Below are 24,013 nucleotides of genomic sequence, written 5' to 3'. Positions count from 1 at the left end.
TTCATTTATGTGAATTTTATGTTTTAGACCTTATTGTGTAATTTTCCTCAAGTGGTTATGAAGTTTTTCATGTAAAAATCGGAAGGAAATTGTTCTGGACTTTAGAATAAGGAAAAATTCCCCTTTGCAAAAGTCCGTTAAAACTTTTCTGCTTACGTCTTGTTCACAAATTTGATTGCTATGTTGGACACATTCACCATCCCTTCAGAAAGGTTTAGAAGCACAGTGCAACCAGTGCACTACACTCCAGGATATTGTGAATGTCCATGATTGGCAACCTTCCCTCTAGGTGCTGCTAGACAGTTTGAAAATTAATTTATAGAGGATCTTGCTGCTGTTGTCTGGAAATCACCGAGGCCTTAACATTTTCTACGTTGCCCAACACTCATTGTTCAAAGAAATACAGATTATATTCTCCCCTACTCCCCTCTACTAGAAGGTTTGAGACAAGGAACGCTCAAATGAAGATGAAACACAAGACCTGCTATCAGATACCAGAACTAAATCCATGCCTATATTTCCTCACTTAGCTCATACATGTGGAGACAAAGGCTGTATCGTGACGTGACTTAGGAGAGCCAGGATTTGTTTCTTCCCAACCTCATAACTGAATTAAAAATGAGACCAAGCAGCTAAAGAGCAACTGCCTTTCTTGTGACATCATTGACACGTTAATGTTAAATTGCCCATGTTCTGTAAATGTAATGTACTTCCACATACAGTATTTATATCTAATCCTGTCAGAATTGCCACTAGACAAGCATATTTGATGAGAGAGACTGCAAAACCTTTTATAATTCCTATGTAGTACAAATAAGAGAAAAGAAATTATAGAGACAAACAGACAAATACAAAAGATCATAGAGAAAATTATATTCACAGGCATTGCCGCAGATTTAATACTTGTAATCTGGTTCATCTGGTTCCTTCATTAATTTGATGCCAATTTCAGATTTCCTGGGCCAACTGTCATTAGTTTTGGTCGCACTTGCTCTGTTCACCTGTTGGTGCTTGCTTTTGCAAACAAAAGCAAGAGGGCACTGGTTTTTTCTCTGCATATTTATGTAATTTATTCTTATTTAACCCCAGTTGCGCAATTTTTTGAAATTGCTGAATTTTTGCGAGGGTCACTTCAGAATTGGAAATGAAAAAGTCATATGTTGGTTTATGTATGATCTGTGTATGTGTGGCATCACCTTATACAGATACATATTGTATATTTGTCCTCTTGCTCTAAGGTATATGTACTTGGGACAGTATAAACACAAGTTAGAAGATATAGAAATAACAATAAAAGCACATACAGAAATCAAAGGTAAAATCACTGCAAATTACAGTGAAAGCCAGGTTCAAAATTAAAAAGAGGCAATATTTCATTTCCCTATAGTATATATAATAAAATTTTAAGATAAACCAGGGGCAAATTGAACTACCACACTCCCCCAGCAGAAAAGTTTTCATGTGGTCACATAATATCAAGCAAGCAACCGTTCTGCAATTGTTTTGCATTTATTTTGCCTGTAGTTCAGATTCTTTTTATGCATCTGTGATAGTAATTGTAGTTAAAATCAGATGGTACTTTGTAAGGTAGATGTTAGAATTTTAGTTTTATTTCACTTGATCATGTATAATTCATTGAGAGTAATAAGTGTCCGTTTTACTCACAAATTGAACATAAAAAGAGTCATTTCTTGAGTTGGGGTGTACACGTAATTTCTAAGCACATCTGGATACAAGTTTTATTAACTAATATTTGAACATCAGTTAAAGTAACCATAACTTTTGCAGTCTTAGTGTATGACACCTTGACATGTACAAAACTTGTTGACAAGAGGATATTCTTGCCATTATATTTAGTCACAATAGTTGTTATAACTTTAATCCAAGTTGAAATTGATAGCCCCTTATTTTCCGTATTCTTAATAGCATTTATAATATTTGCAGTTTTTCTCAGAAAACTCTTAATTTATATCCTTGCCCATCGCCACCTGTTCTGGACCCCAAGACCCCAAATATCAAAATACGTTTGAATTGCCGCTGGTCTTATGCGATAACCGGTTTCCCTTGTGTGTGGGGGGGTGTTCATTATTATTTGTACCATGTCTCATGTAAGGAAAATGTCTGACTTTATTTGTCATAAATTAACCTCTTTCTTCGGTGTCCTTTTTGTCTTCCAAGGGTCTTGTGTGATTTTTGTCATGATAAGTGTCATCTGTGAGGGACGGTTTGTTACTGTCTTCCGTAAAGATACGTAGTTGGTTGATCTGTAAATAAATAAATATTAAAACTTCCAGGTGTCTAAAAGCTTTCAAGTATCATCAAGATTAGGGGAAATCCATTATCATTTTGGATTCCTGTTAATTTCTGGTTGTGCGCAGCTGTCTTGTGCTTTCATAAATAATAAAGAGATGTATTCAGTGATTAATTGGCATGAGACAAAAACTAAATAGTCACTCTAGTAGAAGACAGGATGATTGAAGAGCATATTCCTGATGTAAAGAGCCAAGTACAGTAGTATAGTATGTGGGAGGGTGACGTCCAATGGTAAGACATAACAAGAGTGATAATGAACCTTTTGAACCCCAAGCAAACACCACACCCTTTGTATGTAGAACCTTGCAAACCCACCATTGGTCTTAGAGTAATTTTTAGAGTTGCTGTAATGATTTTGCAAAAAATATGTACGGCTTTACCGAAGCACCATCACTGTATATATGTATTATGGCAATTTCAGGAGTTCCCTAGAAGTTTCTCGCACTCTCAGCCACTCAGCTCCTTCCGCTATAAATCTTGACGTCGCCCAAGTCAAGTTTGAGGAGGAAGTGTCGGTCTGTTCTGAGTCCTCACACTCTCAGACTTCCTATTTAGACGATGACGACCACAGGTGAGATTTTGTGCAGGTGGCTTCAGAGCTTTCGTTTGTAGGAAAGGCCCAACCCTACTCCTCTTCTTACGTGTTATCAAGACTTTTATATTTGATTTAATGATAACATACTCCAATATTTATCTTTTAACACTTTCATTGTTACCCAGTACAATGCAACTTGTATTTTAATATTTTACTTGCACTCATTGCTACCCGATACAATTCAACTTGTGCATATTTTAGTGTTTTACTTGCACTTTTATATATTTAAAAGTTCAATCAATTTATCTGTTTTTTCTAATAACTAATCTCCTTTTTTCCATATTTCTCATTACCTTATGTTACTTCTTTCAAATGAACACCATATTCTTTGGAAGCTTGAATTTGAAGCTATTGGTCCCTGTGGGCTTGTTCCATATGATTAAGAGCTCATCTTTTGAATAATAATATAATAATAATAATAATAATAATAATAATAATTTCTTATATCTTTGCACTTTTCAATTACAAATCACATGTAGAAGGAGGAACTGGTGTGGGTACAACTACATTGCTTCGTCAGTAGTTTTTCACGTTACTTGAATAGCACAGAATTGTTATGTGACAGCATGGTTGTTACTTGCTTGTACTTTTATTGCTAAAACTTCTTGAAAGAATTCTTTTCGAGAGTGCTTGCATTTTGATGTGGTGATACTTTTGAAAAAGTCACCATTAATTAAACCTTTCTACTGCTTTGCAAGTCTCAATTTTTGGTAAGGATTCTTGATATTGAAATCATAGATTCATTATGTCATCAGTTTCCTTGAAGAACTGATTTATGGACTAAGGTTCACTGTATATTTTGCAACAAGTGCAGTAATTTATCTTTAGCAGTATTATTAGAATTGTTGCTGCTGCTGTTATTTTTTATATCCTTACTCTTTCTCACGATATATTAGGCGAGATTTAATAAATGGTTGTAGGAATTTGAAGAGACATCATCATATTGTCTGTAGATAATTAGGACATTGAAGATTATCACATACCATGGGTAACTTGTGATTACAAACCCTTTTATCATACGTTGCCATCTATGCAAGATTGTACTACTTTCGTCACTACCTTTCAGATCGAGCTCTCTTCCTCTCTCTCTTCACATGGTCAAATCAAATCACTTTGACACATTATTCTGTTTCTCAGCAGCTAGGCACCACTTCTCTTGCTACTTTTTCTTTTTTTTTTTCAGCCATGAACAAAAGCATTCAGTTGCCTTCTTGCTCAAAATCTCTTATTCTCTTCATTAGTTCCCATGTTTCTGCTGCTGCATAAAGTGTGGCTCTTCTACACCTATCACAAGTTTCTACATTGTTCTAAGAATAGTATATTAGTAAAAGAAAACTCATGATCACATGAGTCAATAAAATGGGAGAGTAAATCCGCAGTAGTATGCCGGTTTGATTTTATTTAAAATATATACAGCAGAAAGCTTTCAATGACCTGCAGGTCATCGGATGCTTTCTGCCGTATATATTTTAAGTAACAAAATCAAACAGGCATAGTACTACTGTGAATTTACTTTCCCATCAAATAGTATATGCATTCCTTATTACCAGTACTGTCTTGCAATCTGTTGGTATTTCGTCCAAGTGGTTGCTGCTCATTTTGTTTGTTTCCCTCTCATGTAACCTGCCCTTTCACCAGTAAATGTTATTCCAAATCCTTCTTCCCCTGTTTTTTATTTTATACTTTAATGGCATAAAAAATCTTATATTCCTTTTATATTTCACAAGACTGAATATCTCATGACACATCAGCATTCACATGACTGTTTTCCAGACTGTACACTTTCCTGTGCTTCCATTTCATTAACCATTATCTTTGTCATATTTACATCAATTTGCAGTCTCTCACCATTCCATTTTAGAAATCATTATGTATGTAGCCTAAAGGATTTTCACAGAGAATCATATTGCTTCTAATTGCAGATGATATATTTGTACCTGCGTGATAATATCGTTCCACACTTGGTGCTGTAGTATATGGGGAGTTACGATAATGATTTGGAAGCTTCATTAGAATTAGTATAATTTTTGTATGTTTTTCATCAGCATATATTTATTATATTACCCGTTTGTTTCTTGTTTACAGACTAGAAAGATACGATTGCAACTGCCAAGTTGGAACAAGCGAGGAGTGCATGATTCTCGCTGATGAGGACCACATGTGCCATGTGCACAGCGACCAGCATTCGCAGTCGTCGGCACATTCTAGGTCGCGATCACCGTCTCGAGTAACAGACAGCACAGAGCACTCTACTTCTTTCAACTTTGATATGTCCAATCGGGTGGGTAACAGGTGGCGGACGCTGTTATTTCTACCATTTTTCTGTTGTTGATTGTCAGTAAATTCATCAAACTACAGTAGTTATTACGTGGGATATTTTTTGTTTCATATTCTGTAGTGCTAAATGCTTTGCATTTTAATCTGTTTGTCGAACACTGTATTTATGATTGTTTCTGTTTAATTAGAGTTTCAAAAACTTGTCTATATTGATTATGATTTTTCTTTATATGATTGCAAGACCACAGTTAATACGACACTTGCCCCCTCTCTCTTTTGAATTCATATGGGCATTCTTCTATAGATACTTATACTTCATTGTGCTAAATGTACTTTATCATAGTCTTCCGAGCCATTTATAGACCACAACGCAAATGTGATGTGAGAGATTTAACCGTACTGCTTAACAACAAAATTGCAAAGAAGAGAACGAGCTAAAATTTTTCGTTTGTACATATTAATGATGCTTATTGTTGTTGCTCTTGGTAGGGGGCCATCTTTCAGGTCAATTTACTAAACCTAGTCCCTAGTTTTTAGAAGGTACTGTATACACACACTCTTTCCAGAGAAAGTTGTGTAATGTGTGCTTTTTCTTTATTTTTGAAGTAATAAGGTACTCTCTTTCAAACTGCAAGTTTGTTGTAATGCTTACATAAGATGTAGGTTTTACCGGCACTGTACTGCACTGTATACTTGTTCCTCTAGACACAGTTACTAATTTCTCCTTCTTCATCTCTTGTTTATTCTGGGAAGGTTTCAAGAATCCTGACCTGACTTGGAGAACTGCATTGGTTTTGTATTCTCTCTGAACATTGGCATCTCTTTAAGACTGAACATTGGCATCTCTTTAAGATTGTACATTCTCAATTGCTTGATAGCTATTCACCAGTATTATTATTCAGAAGATAAACCCCCATTCATATGGAAAAGCCCACAGGGGACATTGACTTTAAACTCAAGCTTCCAAAGGATTTGGTGTTCATTTGAAAGACAACAGAAAATAATAGGAAATATAGAAAGATGAGATCATTTATTAGAAAAAAAACAAAGATACATTAATAATTAATTGATAAATAGATAAAAAAAATATTAATAAATGAGTAAAAGACAAGGTGAATTGTCTTAGAGTAGTAATGCATTGCATCTTTGCTTGAAATGTGGAAGTTTAAATGGTCATGAATGTATTTTGTATGCACTAAAATAGTCTACCAGATTTAATAGTAGTATATCATTTGATGTTACATCAGTTTTATGTTAAATTTATTTTTTTACCACAGACAAGGATTTCTGCTCCACAATTTACTTTTAATACTGTATAGTGATCCTATAAAGTACCAATTAACTTCTGCTTTGAAGTGCATATCAAAATGTAAGAGAATGCTGTGAATAATATCACAGATTGAAAGTAGAACTTGCACTTGAAAATGACCAAAGATTATTATATCCAAGTGGTCCAAAATAAAAATCCATTGAGTTTCATCAAGATAATCACACCAATAAAATTAAAATTAAAATTTAGACCAGGAAAATAGGAAACAAAAACAGAACTATAATGTCGACATCAACCGCAGTAGATGTTCGTACTATAGAACCACAAAGGACTCTTGTTCACATACCAGAACTAAATGTTTAGGAAACAGTATTTCTAAATGTACAGTATACCTTAAGGTTTATGAGGAACATTTATCAAGATTCTTTATGACTGGATATTTTTATGTTACTAGATGCCATCATTGAAATCGTTCCCAGAACATCTTGAGTAGGAACCCTCTTTTCCATGGTCTCCATTTTGTCCATTGTAGACACTAACTCCCTAACTGGTTTAGGAATGTAAAAAAAAAAAAAAAAATTACTGTAATCCACTACTTTGACATTAAATTGTATGGTAGCATTATTATTGTTGTCTTGTGTGTTATGAGTGAAATTTTTTTTGCCTATTTATAGTAAGTAACTATATCATTGGTTTCAATGAACACTGCATTTGATATCCTATAGATCCCACTCTTTAAGTGTGAAATGTTAGTGTTTCATCTGTGTGATTAATTGTCTGAAAGAACTAATACTTCTTTGTTAACATTCTGTGTACTGTTCTTTTTTTTCACGTTCTTTAAATCGTAAATTGTTCATAAACTAAGAGACTCGATATACAGTTGTGTTAACACTCAAAGGACCTCTAATTGAATCTGTCGACACCATTTTTGTTATCTCTGTATCTCACAATATCTTTGACTCTTGAAACATCATGCAGTTTTATCATGACTAACGACAATACACACCTTCACTCTTTCATTCATTTGGAAGGACTTTTCTTCAGGAATGTACTTCTGCATACACAAACTTTTTACTTCACAAATCACTTAAAAACCTTTAGTTTTAGTGCCTCTGTAGAAGTTATAAAGCAAGTTGTTAGTTGCTGGGTATTTCAAAGTGTCAGAAAATTGAAGTTGTATGCCAAGGGAAGTTTAATGGTATGGAGAGAGCATGGCATCATAACACTGAGGTAGGCCGTAGTGTATGACCAGTTTTTAGGTATGAACATAATGTTTACTATTCATATATAGTTTTAGATAGAGAACAAGTTCAGTAACAGATGACTAAGTAAAGACTAACAAAGAGAACAAGTTCAGTAACAGATGACTAAAGTAAAGACTAACAAAAAGAACAAGTTCAGTAACAGATGACTAAAGTAAAGACTAACAAAAAGAACAAGTTCAGTAACAGATGACTAAAGTAAAGACTAACAAAACACAAAATGCTGTTAGTAAACTCAGAAAATGGTAACTTGAGGCTCTGCGCCATGGAGGCAAAAGTAGAAAAAAAACTTTGCAGCTTGACTACAGTCATGAACTTAGTCCAGAGTAATGAATTTATAGCAAAAGAATGGGGAGATAGGAAGTTAATCATGACTGAAAGTAAAATTGACCAGATACATTTTGCTGTGTAAACATGTACTGTATCACAGTATGATAATTGCAATCAGTCACGTTTCTGCAGTTTTTCAAAAATTCTTATATTAACATATGTATATGTAGTAGTGTAGCTTGATGCAGTGCTGCAGAATAAAGTTTTTGGTCTTATTAACAGTTGATCTAGGACGTTCTGAGAAATTTCTAAATATATTTTGAGCTGTTGAAGTAATTATTCACATACCAGGACTAGGGAGAATTTGAATAATTTTGTTCGTTATTATGTAAAGGTCAGGAAAAATTATTGTATGTTATTTATTTTGTTTTAGAAACTGTAATGTTGCTTTTTCAAGCAGAAAGTCTGTATAGAATATTCAGTGTTAGGTGATCTTCAGTTGTAGAGATGTAACAGAGAACAGTTAAAGGGTTAAAGGAATTGGTTCTTCTTTCTCGTGCAGCAAAAATTCTTATTAGGCAGAATAAATTTGCTCTGAGCGCCTGGCAGAGCAAATTTTTTACTTATGGGTGACAAAGGGAAGCGCTCTGAATCATAATTTTAACTTGTGACCCTTTCTGTTCGTATATAAATGTTCGTAAATAGGGCAGTGACTGTACCGTATTTCATTCTCTAAAAGATTATACAGTGCGTCCTCTACTTACGGCAAGGGATCCATTCCAGCGTTGTGCTGTAAGTTGATTTATGCTGTAAGTCAGTTTCTTGCCGTTATCGGCATTTTAACAGCACTCACGGCGCCATAACTTGATGGTGCATCAAGTTACAGTACTGTAATTGTTGTTAACTTGATGCAACATCAAGTTACGGCGCTGTTAACAGCACCAAAAAAGTACTACCGTAAGTTCGATCCTCATAAGTAGGGGGTGCTGTAAGTAGAGGACGCACTGTACAGGACTTGTAAACAGCATTTTGGTGAGTTAAACTGTAGTAATTTGTTCGTGGTGTCAGAATCATTCTTTTCAAGCAGGAAATTAAATGTCATGTTCTTCCATAGCACTCGACTTCCTTGGTTTAAATGTAACCCAGATATACAATTTTGATAATTCGGCTTAGATTACATATTAATTACTTTTTTTTTTAATCTGTTACACTTAGGCTTAACGAAACAAACTCTTTCTCTCTCTCTAACATGTGAACAAGCACATTAATTGATAAATTGGTTCCAGATTGGTATTTTTAAAAGATTCATAAGTGACTGCAATGACTCCTTTGATGGTGCCATCAGCCTATCCGAGCTGCAGCAGGATGGCTACTCGCCAACAATGCCAAATGACAAGGAGTATGAAGTAATCACCAATAGATGTTCTTTTCCATTCACAGTTGTAATTCCTCACTTTTTCGTGTTACAATCATACATACAATTATACTAAAGAACTTTTTTAACTTTTAGTTCAAACTTTTTATAAATAACAGTACACAGAAATGTTTTTATTTTTTATTTCATTAAATTTATATTCATTTAATTAATTCATGGCAGATTAAGCACACACAAGGATTTTATTTCATTGTTGTTGCTGGTCTACTATTCCATGTCCAGAGGATTGAGAAATAGCATTAGAAAGCATGAAATATTAAGAAGAAGAAGAAAGTTCCTCATACATTTTTTTTTCAAGATCAGTTCACTGTTGAATAATCCAATTTTTTAATTGCTTGTCGTGAATTTACAGGCCCAGCTTCCAAAGGGCATCGAAAACATCAAGCCACACTTGGAAAACGTGGACAATGTTCCTCTTCTTGTGTCTCTCTTCACCGACTGCAACCCCCCTGCTACGCGCGCTATGCTCTCAATTATGCAGGAATATACTGAGGTCACCATCGTCATGGGTTCCTCTGCTAATGCAGATAACATGATGTTGTTCATGCAGGCTGATGCGAGGTAAATATGGTTTTCCCTCTCATTACGTACACTGGATGCTATGTGGCACTAGTATATTCACTGTCTAATCATTTTGGGTTTTAGGTTCCTAGATGATACAACACTAACTTTATTCACTATGTACGTAATCATTATGAGTTTTCATGTATGACACTTACCTGGCAGGTATATATATAGCTATATTCTCTGTTCACACTGGCAGAATTTTCAAAACTCGCGGCAACCGCTAGATCACTGGTAGTTCAGGTGATCGCCACCCCGCTCCCGTGGCGCTGGTGCTCTGAATCATTCCCATTTTCGTCAGATTTTTTTTCTGCCACTGAACCGGCAACATCGTTGTTGGTTCCCTGCTAGAATTCGAAACTCGTTAGCTGACTTTCGCTGTACTTGGATGGTTTATTGGGTATCGTATTGGAAAGTTGGATTGGCAATCGCGATTGGAAGTTATTATAATGTCTGATTCTGGTATAGTATTTCGAGTGTGTATGAAAGAAGGGTGCAAGGTGAGACTGCCAAAAGCTTCGGTAGACCCTCACACAGTATGTAAGAAGTGTAGAGAGGTTTTGTGTACAGGTATTCTCCTACTTACGATGGGGTTAGGTTCCGAAAAACCCATCGTAAGTTGAGAAAATCGTATCTCGGATATAGCCTAGCCTACACTAAGTTAATCAGTACCATATAGGCTAGGCTATATACACATATATGGAAGATTAGCCTACACTACACAGTATACCTATACATATAAGGTATAGTAATTATTAATATCAGCTAGTTCGGGTGTTTCAATGCAGATTGACTTATGATAATTAAGTATAAAAAGAAACTTAATAATAAGAACAAGGATCAGACTGTAGCGTAAAGGGTACTCACCAAGATTCGGTCCGTTGTCGGCATACGTGATCGGTGTCAGGCTGTTCATGGCTACTATAACTAAAGATCGGAAGAGGAGGATGATGATAAAGCAGCAGGATCGTCAATTCGCTCTTCCTCAGATAAAATTTCTTCTTCTGTAAGTTCAGGTGTCTCGAGGAAACAACTGTTCCGAGACGTACAGGATCGAGTCTCAAGTGAGGGGGTAGGGCTGGGGGAAGCGGAATGCACTGGAGTCGTTCTCTTGAAGAAAAAATCCATTGTAGGTTGCACAGTGCGTTTTTTTCGTTCTTCATAAATTAATCGGTAACATGCAACACTGTCTTGATGAGCCCTCTGAACTTTGGCAAACCGTTCCTCGTCCCCATCCATTTCACTTAAAAGTTTCAGTCCTTGATCAAATAAAGCAAACGCCTCTGCCAGTTTTTTAGTCGTAAACGTTCGCTCCGGCTCTTTTATTTCTTCTTCCTCTTCTGCTTTTTTTTTTCTCTCTTCTGCAAGTGCAATTAAATCCTCTGCCGTTAGCTCTACATCTTGCACATCTATAAGTTCTTGGATATCTTCCTCGTCAATTTCTAAATCTAAACTTTTCCCAAGTATCAAGATCTTTTTATTGATTTCCACTTCTTCTTCATTCTGATCGAAACCTTTAAACGAGTTCACATACACTTTCAGCAGATTTTTCCAGACCCATTCATACACTCTCTCTTTACCTCCTTCCACGCCCTTCCAATGTTCATAATGGAGTTAAGAACACTAAATTCTTTCCAGAAAGTTCTGAGATCTTTCTCCTCGTTATCCGTAGCCTGAACAGCCTGTGCAAACGTGTTCCGAAGATAATACGCCTTGAACGTAGCCACAGCACCCTGATCCATGGGTTGTATGAGAGAAGTTGTGTTTGGTGGTGCAGAAACACAACTTTTACATTCTCGTTAATATCTCCGATGTGCTGAGGTGGCCAGGAGCTATTGTCGAGAATCAGAAGAATGTTTTGAAGGGGATGTATTTTTTCTACAATAATCTTTCACTTCCGGAATGAAGCAATGAACGAACCAGTCCTCGAACAATATTGCAGTCATCCAAGCTTTTTATTATGACGGTAATGCACAGGAAGTGTCTGCTTGTCGATGTTTTTTAAAGCCCTTGGATTTTCTGAGTGATAAATCATAAAGGGCTTAAGTTATACCCAGCCACATTTCCCCAAGCAGAAGAGTCAATCGATCCTTGTATGCCTTAAACCCGGGCATCACCGTTGCTTCTTTGTGGATGTAGGACCGCTGTGGCATACGTTTCCAATAAAGTCCGGTTTCGTCAACATTAAAGATTTGCTCTGGCAAGTAGCCTTCATTAACGACGATCTCGTTTAAAACATCCATTATAAATTTAAGCGGCCCGTCGGCATCAGCGCTTGCTGCTTTTCACCGCTAATTTTTCACACTGTGAAAATTATGGCGGTTCTTGTTGAAACGACGAAACCATCCAGCACTTGCTGCAAAACTTTGTTGTGGTTATCATCATAATTCTTCTTCAGCTCTTCAAAAAGCATGCGCGCCTTTGTCTGAATGGTTTAAGAGGCGTGAGCGGATACGATTTTGTATTTGATCCTCCATCCACGTGACCAGTAACTGCTCCATTTCTTCCAAAGGCCCTATCCTCTTCTTTGATATAACCGTTGAATGAACTGAAGCAGATGCCTTTACAGCATCCATTACGCGTTTCTTGTCCTTGAGGATGGTGGATACCGTCGATTGCGATAAACGTTCGTCACGTGCGATAACCATGACTGCCTTTCCCGCTTCACGCTGGTTTTATTATTTTCAGTTTCTGCTCCAAAGTGATGGATTGCCTCTTCTTTTTTGCACTACCAGCAGGACACCTATTTGGTTGTTTGGCAGACATAGTTTTTTTGTTTTAATTTTCGGTACTTAAAAACACTCAAATCACAAACGAACACCGACCTAATGTTTCTTGGTTCAAAACGAGCGCAAGTAGGGTCGAACTCATTGCCAGCTGTTTACCTGACGCCAGCCTCTCGCTCTCGGGCCAACATATCGTACAGCGTAGTACGCTGCTGCCAGCGCTCGCTTGTGCGCGAAATTTAAAAATACGCATTTTCGAATTTTTTTTTTTTTTTTTTTTTTTTTTTTTTTTTTTTTTTTCTTTTTTTTTTTTTTTTTTTTTTTTTTTTTTTTTTTTTTTTTTTTTTTTTTTTTTTTTAGTATTAATTGCTAACCCCATCGTAACATCGGATTATCGTAAAACGAATTATCGTAACTCGAGCACTACCTGTACTTGGGATAATAGATGTAATGAGTGTGAAAGTTTAAATGAGAAGGAGTGGAAGACTTTCACCAAATATGTTGAGAGACTTGAAAAGGATAGAGTAAGAAGATCGGTGTCTCGGAGTGAGAGGTCAGGTTCTTCTAGTAAGGCCTTGAATACTTCTGTTATTTCTCCCCCCTTCTTCCCAAGTAGAAGTTGTTAATCCTTCTCCTCAGGTCTCTCCTGCGCCCGCTGCTGTTTCTGAGGATACTAATATTGTGAAAGTGTTTGCCGCCTTGCGTCAGAATGGGCGATCAGATTCAGCGTCTTACAGACAAAGTGGGTACGATTGAAAGTGTCAGTGTAGTGGAGTGGGGGCGGCTGATCGTCTCACTCGTGCTCCTAGACCTAGGCCTCTGCCAAGCTCCCAGACCCAGGGAAGAGAAGCATGTCGACAGTCGAAGGGAGGCGAGAGGGGTTCCCATACGATCAGTTGTCCCTTCAGGCAGTCCTGTTGCGTCCCAGGCTGCAGCAGTGCGCCATAGGAAAGGCGACACTGGAAGTGTTTTCCTCTACAGATAGTGCTGCGTTCAGGCAGGTATGGACGTTATGCGGAAGTTTCGCGTCCTCTGAAGAGGAGCATAGGACCACCTACGTCTTCTCAAGATGAGCGTTACCCTCAAGAACGGTGGAGTAGTCCCGAGATTTTCTCTTCTAGTGATGAGGAAGAGGTGGGGTTCCGAGTTATTAAAAGGAGGAGATCCTTTAAGTCAAGACAAGACGCAAGACCTCATGTGTACGACGGTTCTCTGGATAGGAGCCCTCCTTCTGAATACGGAGCAGTCTCTCCGATATCTTCTCCTTATCGTAGAACTCAAGATCGAGTTTCTCGTTTTGAAGATCCGTCTCGTCCTCGTTTCTCCGCTTGCTCAGACTTCCCGCCAGGAAGCAGAGACTAGGAACTTCCTTGAAGAGATGCAAGGAAGGTTGCCGATTTGGTTAAATCGTGGGGGAACATCGGAACATCCTCCTACGAGGCGTAAGGACGCATCTCTCCCAGTCAAGTCGTCTAAGAGGACGCATGATGGTTTGCCTCCTTCTCGTCATGCTTCGGAGTCTTGGGTAGTACGCAAGTTACGGGAGCAGGACGCAGGACGCAAGTTACGAGAACAGGAAGCAGGACGCAAGTTTCCGGAGCAGGACGCAAGCTTCCGGAACAGGATGCAGGACGCAACCTCGGAGCTCAGAAGGACGCAGGACGCAGGCGGCAGGAGCCGGTTTCTTCCCGCGAGGTTGGAGAAGATTTTCTGCAGCAAGACCTGGGTTTACAGGACGTGTCTTTGGCAGAAGAGGAAATAGAAGACTTAGAATCTGAGGAAGAAAAAGAAGGTGAAGCACCTTCTTCAGACTATAAGAAATTGACGAATTGCCTTCTTTCACTTTTTGAAGGGATTTTCAGCCTGCAGCTCCGACATCACCCCTTTCTCAATTCTCTAAGAATAAAACTCCGAAGAAGTCCTCGTTTTTGAAGATGAAGTTTCGATTACGGCTAAGAAGGCTCTTCAAAGAATTGATACGTGGTTGAAGGAAAAAGAGGGAAGCGGGCAAGACTGTGTTCTCTTTCCCTCCTGCCAAATTGGCATCGAAGTCCGGAATTTGGTATGCGACGGGGGGAGGGAAAACTCGGCCTGGGAGTTCCTGCCTCCTCCCAGGGGGATTTTTTCCAACATTGTTGACAGTACCCCGCAGACATGCCTTGAATTCGGCCAAAGTGTGGTGGTCTCCATCAGAATTAGATCATCTCTTGAAAGGGATTTTCCGGACCTTCGAGGTTTTTAATTTTCTGGATTGGTCCTTGGGGGCTCTGGGACGAACAGTGGAAGATAATGAATCGACGGCTTCTCAACTCCCAAGCAGTATTATGTCCTGCATGGACAAAGCCTTAAGGATGGCGCGAATGAATTAGCATCTCTTTTCACCGCAGGAGTTTTAAAGAAAAGGTCACTCCTATGCTCTTTTGCTGCTAAGGGCGTCTCTAACGCCCAGAAATCCGAATTGGTTTATTCCCCACTTTCGGATCAATTGTTTCCTGCGGATATTATCAAGGATATTTCGCTTTCCCTAACTCAGAAGGCGACGCAGGATCTGTTAACTTCCTCGGTAAGGAAATTTTTACCCAACAAGGTGGTTTAAGAAGACCCCTAAGGAATCAAGGCAAAACTAGTCAGCCCTTTCGAGGTAAGTCCTTTTCTCGTCCTGCCTTCAGAGCAAGAAGAGCTCCGTCCAAGAGGGGTTCGAAACCCAGTACTAAACAATGAACAACAAGTCCTTCAGACATCAGTAGGTGCCAGACTCCAGAAGTTTTGGGAGAATTTGCAAAGAAAAGGGAGCAGATCCTGGGTCGTCAAGGTAGCCAAAGAAGGTTACAAGATCCCTTTTCTGAAGAGACCACCTCTTGCGACATCGCCAAGAGAGCTTGGAGCTCACTACAGCGATCCAGGGAAACAAGAAGCACTACAAGAACAAGTTCTTTCTATGCTCAAGAAAGGAGCAATAGAACCTGTTCTGGATCACTTATCTCCGGGATTTTACAACCGGCTGTTTTTAGTAGCGAAATCCTCGGGGGGATGGAGACCAGTACTGGACGTAAGTCAACTCAATTTATTTGTGGAGAAAACAAAATTTACGATGGAGACGACCGATTCAGTACTGGCAGCGGTACGTCCAGGGGACTGGATGGTCACCCTGGACCTTCAAGACGCATATTTTCATATCCCAATTCATGCAGGATCCAGGAAGTACCTGAGATTTGTGATCCAGAACAGGGTCTTTCAGTTCAAAGCCCTCTGCTTTGGACTGTGCACAGCCCCACAAGTTTTTACAAGAGTGATGGCGAGCGTGGCGAAGTGGCTACACATTCTAGGAATAAGAGTGTCTCTATACCTGGACGATTGGCTCATAAGAGCCCATCAAGAAAGCAATGTCTGGAGGACTTAGAAATGACGTTAAACATTAACGAAAGAGTTAGGGTTGATGGTGAACTTAGAAAAGTCGAATATGACACCAGTTCAGGAGCTAGTTTATTTGGGGATTCTGATCTCCTCAGTGACTTTTCGGGCTTTTCCGTCTCCCAACAGACAAGAGCAGTGCATCCGGAAAGTGCAAGCCTTTCTAGAGAAAGAACAATGTTCAGCACGAGAGTGGATGAGCTTACTGGGGACCACTCGACCTCCCCTGGAACGGTTCGTTCTCTAGGAAGGCTTCACATGAGACCCCTACAAATATTTTTGAACCAAGTCTGGTCTAGAAAATCGCAACCAGATTCCTTCCTGTTTCGAATTCCTCGCAAGATCAAAGAGGAATTGCGGTGGTGGCTAACTCCGGGGAAGTTAGCGAAGGGAGCGTCTCTCCAGCAAAAGAACCAGACCATGTATTGTTCTCAGACGCGTTTCGGACGCAGGCTGGGGACGCGACTCTTCGGACAGAAGGAAGTTTCAGGTCGTTGAGCAAGTAGGAAGCAGCTTGGCATATAAACAGGAAGGAACTGATGGCGATTTTCTTGGCTTTGAAAGAGTTCAACGCGGTGATTCGCAACAAGGTGGTACAAGTCAACACGGACAATACCACAGCTCTGGCGTACATCCGTAAACAAGGAGGACGGGACATTCAATCTCTCTTTGCAAGTTGGCGGAGGAGATCCTTCTTTGGGCAGAGAAGGAAAACGTAACCCTTCTCACCAGATTCATTCAAGGGTGGGGAGAAGAATGTGAGAGCGGACCTGTTGAGCAGGGAAGGTCAACTTCTATCAACAGAATGGACTCTTCATTTAGAAGTTAGCCAGATCTGTGGAAATTATGGGGTCGCCCAGTGGTGGACTTGTTGCTGACAGCAATGACAAGAGATTGACGACTTATTGCTCTCCAGTCCCAGACCGTCAAGCAGTCGCAGTAGACGCTTTTCTTCTAGATTGGACGGGGCTAGACGTCTACGCCTTTCCCCCGTTCAAGATATTAGGGAAGGTTTTGAAGAAATTCAGGGAGAGTCAGGGGACAAGAATGACTCTCATAGCTCCATACTGGCCGGCCGAGATTGGTTCACAGAGGTACTGGAATGGACAATAGATGTACCAAGGACACTTCCAGCAAGAGTAGATCTACTCAAACAGCCTCACTTCAACAGGTACCACAAGAACACCCTCGCTCTGGGTCTGACTGCGTTCAGACTATCGAAAGACTTGTCAGAGCGAGGGGGTTTTCTAGAGAGGCGGCCAGAGCGGTGGCCGGAGCTAGAAGAGCCTCTACTATTAAGGTGTACCAGGTGAAGTGGGAAATCTCTCGCAAGTGGTGCAAGAGTCTGAAAATTTCTTCATCCAGTACCTCTGTGACCCAAATTGCCGACTTCCTTTTATACTTAAAGAAGGAAATAAAATTGTCAACTCAGACGATTAAAGGATATCGGAGTATGTTGGCTTCAGTATTTTTTTTTCTAGACATAGAGGTCTAGATATTTGACAAATAAAATTCTAGATCTGAGAGACCTCATGATGTCCTTTGGCAACCAAGGAAGAGGAGCCCCAATACAGAGCGCCTTCCTGGAATCTCGATGTGGTCCTGAAATTTTTAGGAACTAGTAAGTTCGAACCGATGGATCAAGCTTCGTTGAGAGATATCTCAAAAAAGACCATCTTTTTGGTGGCCTTGGCCACAGCTAAAAGGGTGAGTGAGCTGCAAGCAATTAGCAAACATATTGGTTGGAAACATGACAAAGCGGTTTGCTCATTTCAGGAGGGGTTCTTGGCCAAGAACGAGAATCCAGCTCATCCATGGCCAAGGTCGTTTGAAATTATGGGTCTTTCAGATCTAGTAGGACAGGAACAAGAGAGAGTTCTTGTCTCAGTAAGGGCATTGCGCTATTATTTGGAGAAAACCAGTAAGATTAGAGGAACTTCAGATCACTGTGGTGCTCTGTGAAGGATCTAGCAGAGCAATGACCAAAAATGCTATTGCCTTTTTCCTTAGGGAACTAATTAAAAGAATCTCATATGTTATGCCAGAAGAAAATTTCGGCATCCTTAAGGTTTAAGGCGCACGAAGTGAGAGCAGTAGCTACTTCGTTGGCTTTTAAAAGAATATGGCCCTCAAAGATATCATTGAAACGACGTTTTGGAGGACTAATTCAGTGTTTGCAAGTCATTACCTTAGAAACGTCAAAACAACGTTTGACAATTTTCAATTTTCAAAGTTGGGTCCATATGTATCCTCAGGAGCAGTATTGGGCAAAGGATTTTCCACCCCATAACTTACTAACATGCTAGGTATTTTAATGAAGTGGTGTTGTTTTTACGGTTGTCTGAGAGGGTGATTTCCTCTTCAGTCTGTGAAGTGTAGTGTGTTAGGTTAGTTTTGTGGTGTGGTTCAGGTGGTCTAACTTATCTAGCATGAATGCCCGTGGTAAGAGAGGGCTAGGGTTTCCTGTCAACAAATTGGTCTCGTCCAGTTGTCAGACCCTTGTATTTAGCTTCATCAACTAATAGGTCACGTCCTAGTTGGAAGCTACTAAGGTTTAGCAGGCTAAGAGGCAGGAATGCTGAAGTCAGCTACCTTAGCAGGTAAGGAATCTAAGAGTATTTTAAATTTTAAATTTTTAAAACTTACAATGTTGCTGTCTTTGACCCACCTCCAAATGTGTCAATCAGCTATATATATACCTGCCAGGTAAGTGTCATACATGAAAATGATGTTATTATGATATAACAAAGTTTCATGTATACTTACCTGGCAGGTATATATAATTAAATTCCCACCCACCTCCCTCAGGAGACAGGGTTCAGAGAAAAATCTGACGAAAATGGGAATGATTCCGAGCACCAGCGCCACGGGAGCGGGGTGGCGATCACCTGAACTACCAGTGATCTAGCGGTTGCCGCGAGTTTTGAAAATTCTGCCAGTGCGAACAGAGAATATAGCTATATACAGGCAGTCCCCGGGTTACGACGGGGGTTCCGTTCTTGAGACGCGTCGTAAGCCGAAAATCGTCGTAAGCCGGAACGACGCTTGGAAATATGTCTTAAACTAATAAAAAGTTATAAAAACCTTACTTGTAATCCTTTGGTTACACTACATGTCGTTTCCTGTAGTTTTATGTACAACCTGGAGTTATTTTCATAAAAGAATGCTGGTTCTTGAAGGTAAAAACTATCGTAATCCTCTTGGTGACACTACATCTTTGAAGTTTTATGTACAACCTGGAGTGATTTTGCAAATCTTGAGGGCTACAAGAACAGCTGATTACTATTTACGTATCATATAGACTAATTAAAGTAAATGTATCTTTAAATAGGAATATATTAGTATCAACAAACATTTTCCTGCCATGAGTCAGAGGCCGTTTAATGAAACGAACACTTCTCTGTCCTATCTGTTCAGAAAATAAACGTTACGTCAATCCCGAGACCATTGTTGCCAAAGCGTCTCTCTCTCTCTCTCTCTCTCTCTCTCTCTCTCTCTCTCTCTCTCTCTCTCTCTCTCTCTCTCTCTCTCTGATCAAATTACATTGGAAACTTGACATACGATGCCCTAATATACGAATGTTTTTGAGATATAACAGAAAATTTGCGAAAATACAAAGCTTTGATATACAACGAAATATTTGAGATACGATTTTGCGATGAGTGTTAGTTGTATAGGCGACCGATAAATGGCGTTCAGTCTGTTTGTTTGTTGGTGCCTGCATGTTAACACGTCGTTGTTTAGTTCGTTGTATTTGCGCCTATTTTCGTGTGTTATTTTGTCTATTATTATTAACCATGGGTCTCAAAGCTAAAGACAAAGCATGGTGATAAGAAAAAAACCCAAGAAAATGATTTCGATGGAAGCAAAACATGAAATTATAGCAAAGCATGGAACGTGGCGTTCGTATCGTCGATTTGGCAAACGAGTATGGTCGAAATCCTTCTACAATATCCACGATCATCAAGCAGAAGGAAGCTATAAAAACCCCCGAGACCATTGTTGCCAAAGCGTCTCTCTCTCTCTACTCTCTCTCTCTCTCTCTCTCTCTCTCTCTCTCTCTCTCTCTCTCTCTCTCTCTCTCTCTCTGATCAAATTACGTACTGGATAATGTCTCTCTTTGGATACTTCGATTTTGCCAAATATTGAGGGCTACAAGAACAGTTGATTACTATTTACGTATCATATAGACTAATTAAAAGTAAACGTATATCTTTAAATAGGCTTCATAGTTAATAGTATCAAACAAAACATTTACTGGCATGAGTCAGAGGCCGTTTAACGAAAACTAACATCTCTGTCCTTAACTCGGAGCGTCGGAAGCGCCTCTCTCTCTCTCTCTCTCTCTCTCTCTCTCTCTCTCTCTCTCGCTCTCTTCTCTCGCTCTACTCTCTCTCTCTCTCTCTCTCTCTGATCAAATTACTGGATAATGTCTCTCTTTGGATACTTGGAATTTGCGTTGTAATCTAACCAGAAACTTCGTTTTGTTATTATTACTGGAAACAAGCAATGATTTTTTCATTATTTGCGCTTTTGGACTGTTATATGTAAACTAGTATGTATCATTCGCTCGGAAACTAGTTCCGCATATGAGGCGCACTAAAAAACATAGAAAAATACAACATAAAAAAGTGTCGAAAATCATCATAATCTCAAAAATTTTTGTTGTAATCTAACCAGAAACTTATTTTTATTAATATACTGTGCTAAACTATAAAGGAGTTTTTATCATAGTATGCGTTTTTTAAAAGCGTTGTTAACTCGGAGCGTCGGAAGACGCCTCTCTCTCTCTCTCTCTCTCTCTCTCTCTCATCTCTCTCTCTCATCTCATCTCTCTCTCTCTCTCTCTCTCTGATCAAATTACTGGATAATCTCTCTCTTTGGATACTTGGTAATTTGCGTTGTAATCTAACAGAAACTTCGTTTTGTTATTCATTACTGGAAACAAGCAATGATTTTTTCATTATTTGCGCTTTTGGACTGTTATATGTAAACTAGTATGTTATTCATTCGCTCGGAAACTAGTTCCGCATTGAGGCGTCACTAAAAACAGAAAAATACACTAAAAATGCCGAAAATCACATAATCTCAAAAAATTTTTGTGTAATCTAACCAGAAAAACTTATTTTTATTAATATACTGTGCTAAAACATAAAGGAATTTTTATCATAGTATGCGTTTTAAAAGCGTCCGTTAACTCGGAGCGTCGGAAGACCCTCTCTCTCTCTCTCTCATCTACTCGGATCTCTCTCTCTCTCTCTCTTCTCTCTGATCAAATTACTGGATAATCTCTCTCTTTGGATCTTGGAATTTGCGTTGTAATCTAACCAAACTTCGTTTTGTTATTATTCTGGAAAACAAGCAATGTTTTCATTATTTGCTTTTGGACTGTTATATGTAAACTAGAGTATTCATTCGCTCGGAAACTAGTTCGCATAGAGGCGTCAATACAAAAAAATACAACATGAAATTTTTGTCGAAATCATCATAATCTAAAATTTTGTTGTAATCTAACCGAAACTTATTTTTATTAATATACTGTGCTAAACTATAAAGGATTTTTATCATAGTATGCGTTTTTTAAAAGCGTCGTTAACTCGGAGCGTCGGAAGCGTCAGCGTCGTAACCTCGGAACAAGCGTCGTAACCCAGGACAGATTTTTCCATTGAATATTTAAGAAAAAGCGTCGTAACCTCGGAACGTCGTAAGCCGGAACCGTCGTAACCCGGGGACCGCCTGTATATACCTGCCAGGTAAGTATACATGAAACTTTGTTATATCATAATAACATCATTTTGAGTTCTTGAATGATACGAAACTATACTCACTATCTAGTCATTTTGAGTGTTGGGTTACTAGATGCCATGACACCAAGTGCTTATTCGTGCACTCGGTATTCACGGATTTCTCTCTGCAACATTTTCCCCCATTATTTGCAGAAAATTTGCCTATTCACAGTATTTTTCTATGAGAAATATCCATAAATTCCTGTTTTTTATCAATTTCATCATAAAATGCACTTTTTGTGATAAAACTATTAAAAAACCAGGTATATATAAGGGATTTTGACGTAGGAAAAATCTATTTCTGGGCTCAGCCGTGTCGCTCCCGTGAAACATTTTTAGTAGGTTTTTCTTGGGTTTCAACTAACAAAATAGGCAGTTTTAAGCATTTTTCTAGTGGTTTCAACTATTCGCTGATTCTAGCTATTCGTGGGGGTTTCTGGTGTGCATCCCCCCGCAACTGTGAAGGAACACTGTCTTTTAACTATAGATGAATATTCTTGTTATAATCACTAAATCTTATGTCAAAATGCATTCAATACTTGCACTATTCTATATGTTAGTTTTAAAATCTGAGCAATCTTACAGTCCAGAAATAATCATTTATTTATATTTCCAGCCTCTCAGTAGACCCCCTCTACCCACAAGTGTGCATGCGAGAGCCAGTTTATTCACGCCAATCACCTTCGAAAGGGCCATTGCCCACTGAGGTCGCTCGGTCACTAAATACGCTTCCCTGTTCGCTCTCATTCCATCCGGATGACAAGGTGTCACTTGTCCATCTGATTATGGAAGTATGTAAATATTAGTATTAATTTTTTCTAATAAGATTATAAAAGGCTTTAGAAGTTATTTTAGAACTACATTATAATGTTTGAGAAGTTGTTTCACTCTTATGGAAATAATTAAATCTTCAAAAGGAATAATCTATGGTTGAGAATGTGTTACTGTACTCTTGTTTAGAAAGTAATTAGTCTTGTCAGGAAAAATTAAATGACAATTAGTAAAATATTCTTAGGATCCTGGAAAGAAGATGAGGTTATCTTTTGGAGATGAGAACTTTATGTTCATATGAGAATATAACTTTCAAGATATTTAAATTTTTCATTTGTAAATTTCTTGTTATTTGTGTTAATGTAAGTCTATTTGTCAATTAGTGTTCAAGTGAAAATATATGAGCAGAAGGAAACAGTTTTCATGTGTACAAAAGTCTGTGTGAATCGAAGAGTTGCATTATGTTAAATAGAAGAACCATATTACACACTTGCAAGGGACGAACCCTTAAAAGAACCTAATCGTTTTCCAGTCTCGTCATTACATGCAGCAGGTCGTCAGCTGCTTTCAGTTCTGGGCGTGTTGCTGTATGTCCATCACCTTTTTGCAGCTGCTAGCAGCAATGGCTGCACTCCCACCCTTATTGTCGTCAGGTATAGATTTATGTTTCTTTTGTGAATTGTAGAATGAGTTTTATCAATTACAGTGTAATCTCATTAATTTGTACTTCATATATTTGGTGTCAGTAATCCAAACATTATAAAGCTTGGAAGGTGAATTTCATAGCCAATAATCTATAAACTTTTTGAAAAAGTGAATAAGATCTAGACAGGCATTTATTGCTGAACATCTGAAAGATACTCTTGAAAACAGGACGTTAGGCAAACTTACTTGTACTGTCTATTAAAAAGTCGTGATTTTGTAGTACTTAGATTCATATATGTAATCTCATGGCATTTAATGTTAATGAAATATATCTCAATGTAAAATCTGTAAAGTACAGTAATAAATGAATAGAACACACACAAAACCCACATATAGAAAGCAACTTAGTTTTCTGTTTTTGTATCTGTACAGTTAGTTTTTCAATATTCTATGTGTGTATTTCGTGCAATCATTTTTCAACACTCTGTGTCTCTTTCACATAATCTCACACTGTTCATTTTCAGTACAGTGTATCTTGATATAAAATATGTGATATAGTACATCACTATATACACAGCTTGTATTGTATCATCTGTAGTCTAGGCCAGGCTCTATAGTTTTGGCTTGGCTTGGCTTGTGCCTACATATGTGTAGATAATCTTTGTAAAATGACAAATTTTCTAAGACA

General features: G+C 38.6%; 1 protein-coding gene across 6 annotated transcripts in view; it reads left to right on the top strand.

Moving 5' to 3' along the window:
• Window positions 1-24,013, top strand: part of LOC135213109 (transmembrane protein 94-like) — a 137,509-nt gene that overhangs the window by 83,396 nt on the left and 30,100 nt on the right. For 4 of the 6 annotated variants that reach the window (XM_064246994.1, XM_064246995.1, XM_064246993.1 and 1 more), the window contains 6 exons: window positions 2,735-2,884; window positions 4,994-5,189; window positions 9,274-9,393; window positions 9,775-9,983; window positions 22,526-22,700; window positions 23,213-23,333. In XM_064246994.1, coding sequence (XP_064103064.1) covers window positions 2,735-2,884; window positions 4,994-5,189; window positions 9,274-9,393; window positions 9,775-9,983; window positions 22,526-22,700; window positions 23,213-23,333 — 971 coding nt within the window. The remainder of the gene's footprint in view (window positions 1-2,734; window positions 2,885-4,993; window positions 5,190-9,273; window positions 9,394-9,774; window positions 9,984-22,525; window positions 22,701-23,212; window positions 23,334-24,013) is intronic. The other 2 variants (XM_064246998.1, XM_064246997.1) reach the window with 1 other exon arrangement.

Source organism: Macrobrachium nipponense, chromosome 42 (assembly GCF_015104395.2).
Source record: "Macrobrachium nipponense isolate FS-2020 chromosome 42, ASM1510439v2, whole genome shotgun sequence".
In the NCBI taxonomy this organism is placed as follows: Eukaryota; Metazoa; Arthropoda; class Malacostraca; order Decapoda; family Palaemonidae; genus Macrobrachium; species Macrobrachium nipponense.
The sequence above is the reverse complement of the archived record's forward strand: the minus strand, read 5'-3'. Positions and strand labels throughout refer to the sequence as shown.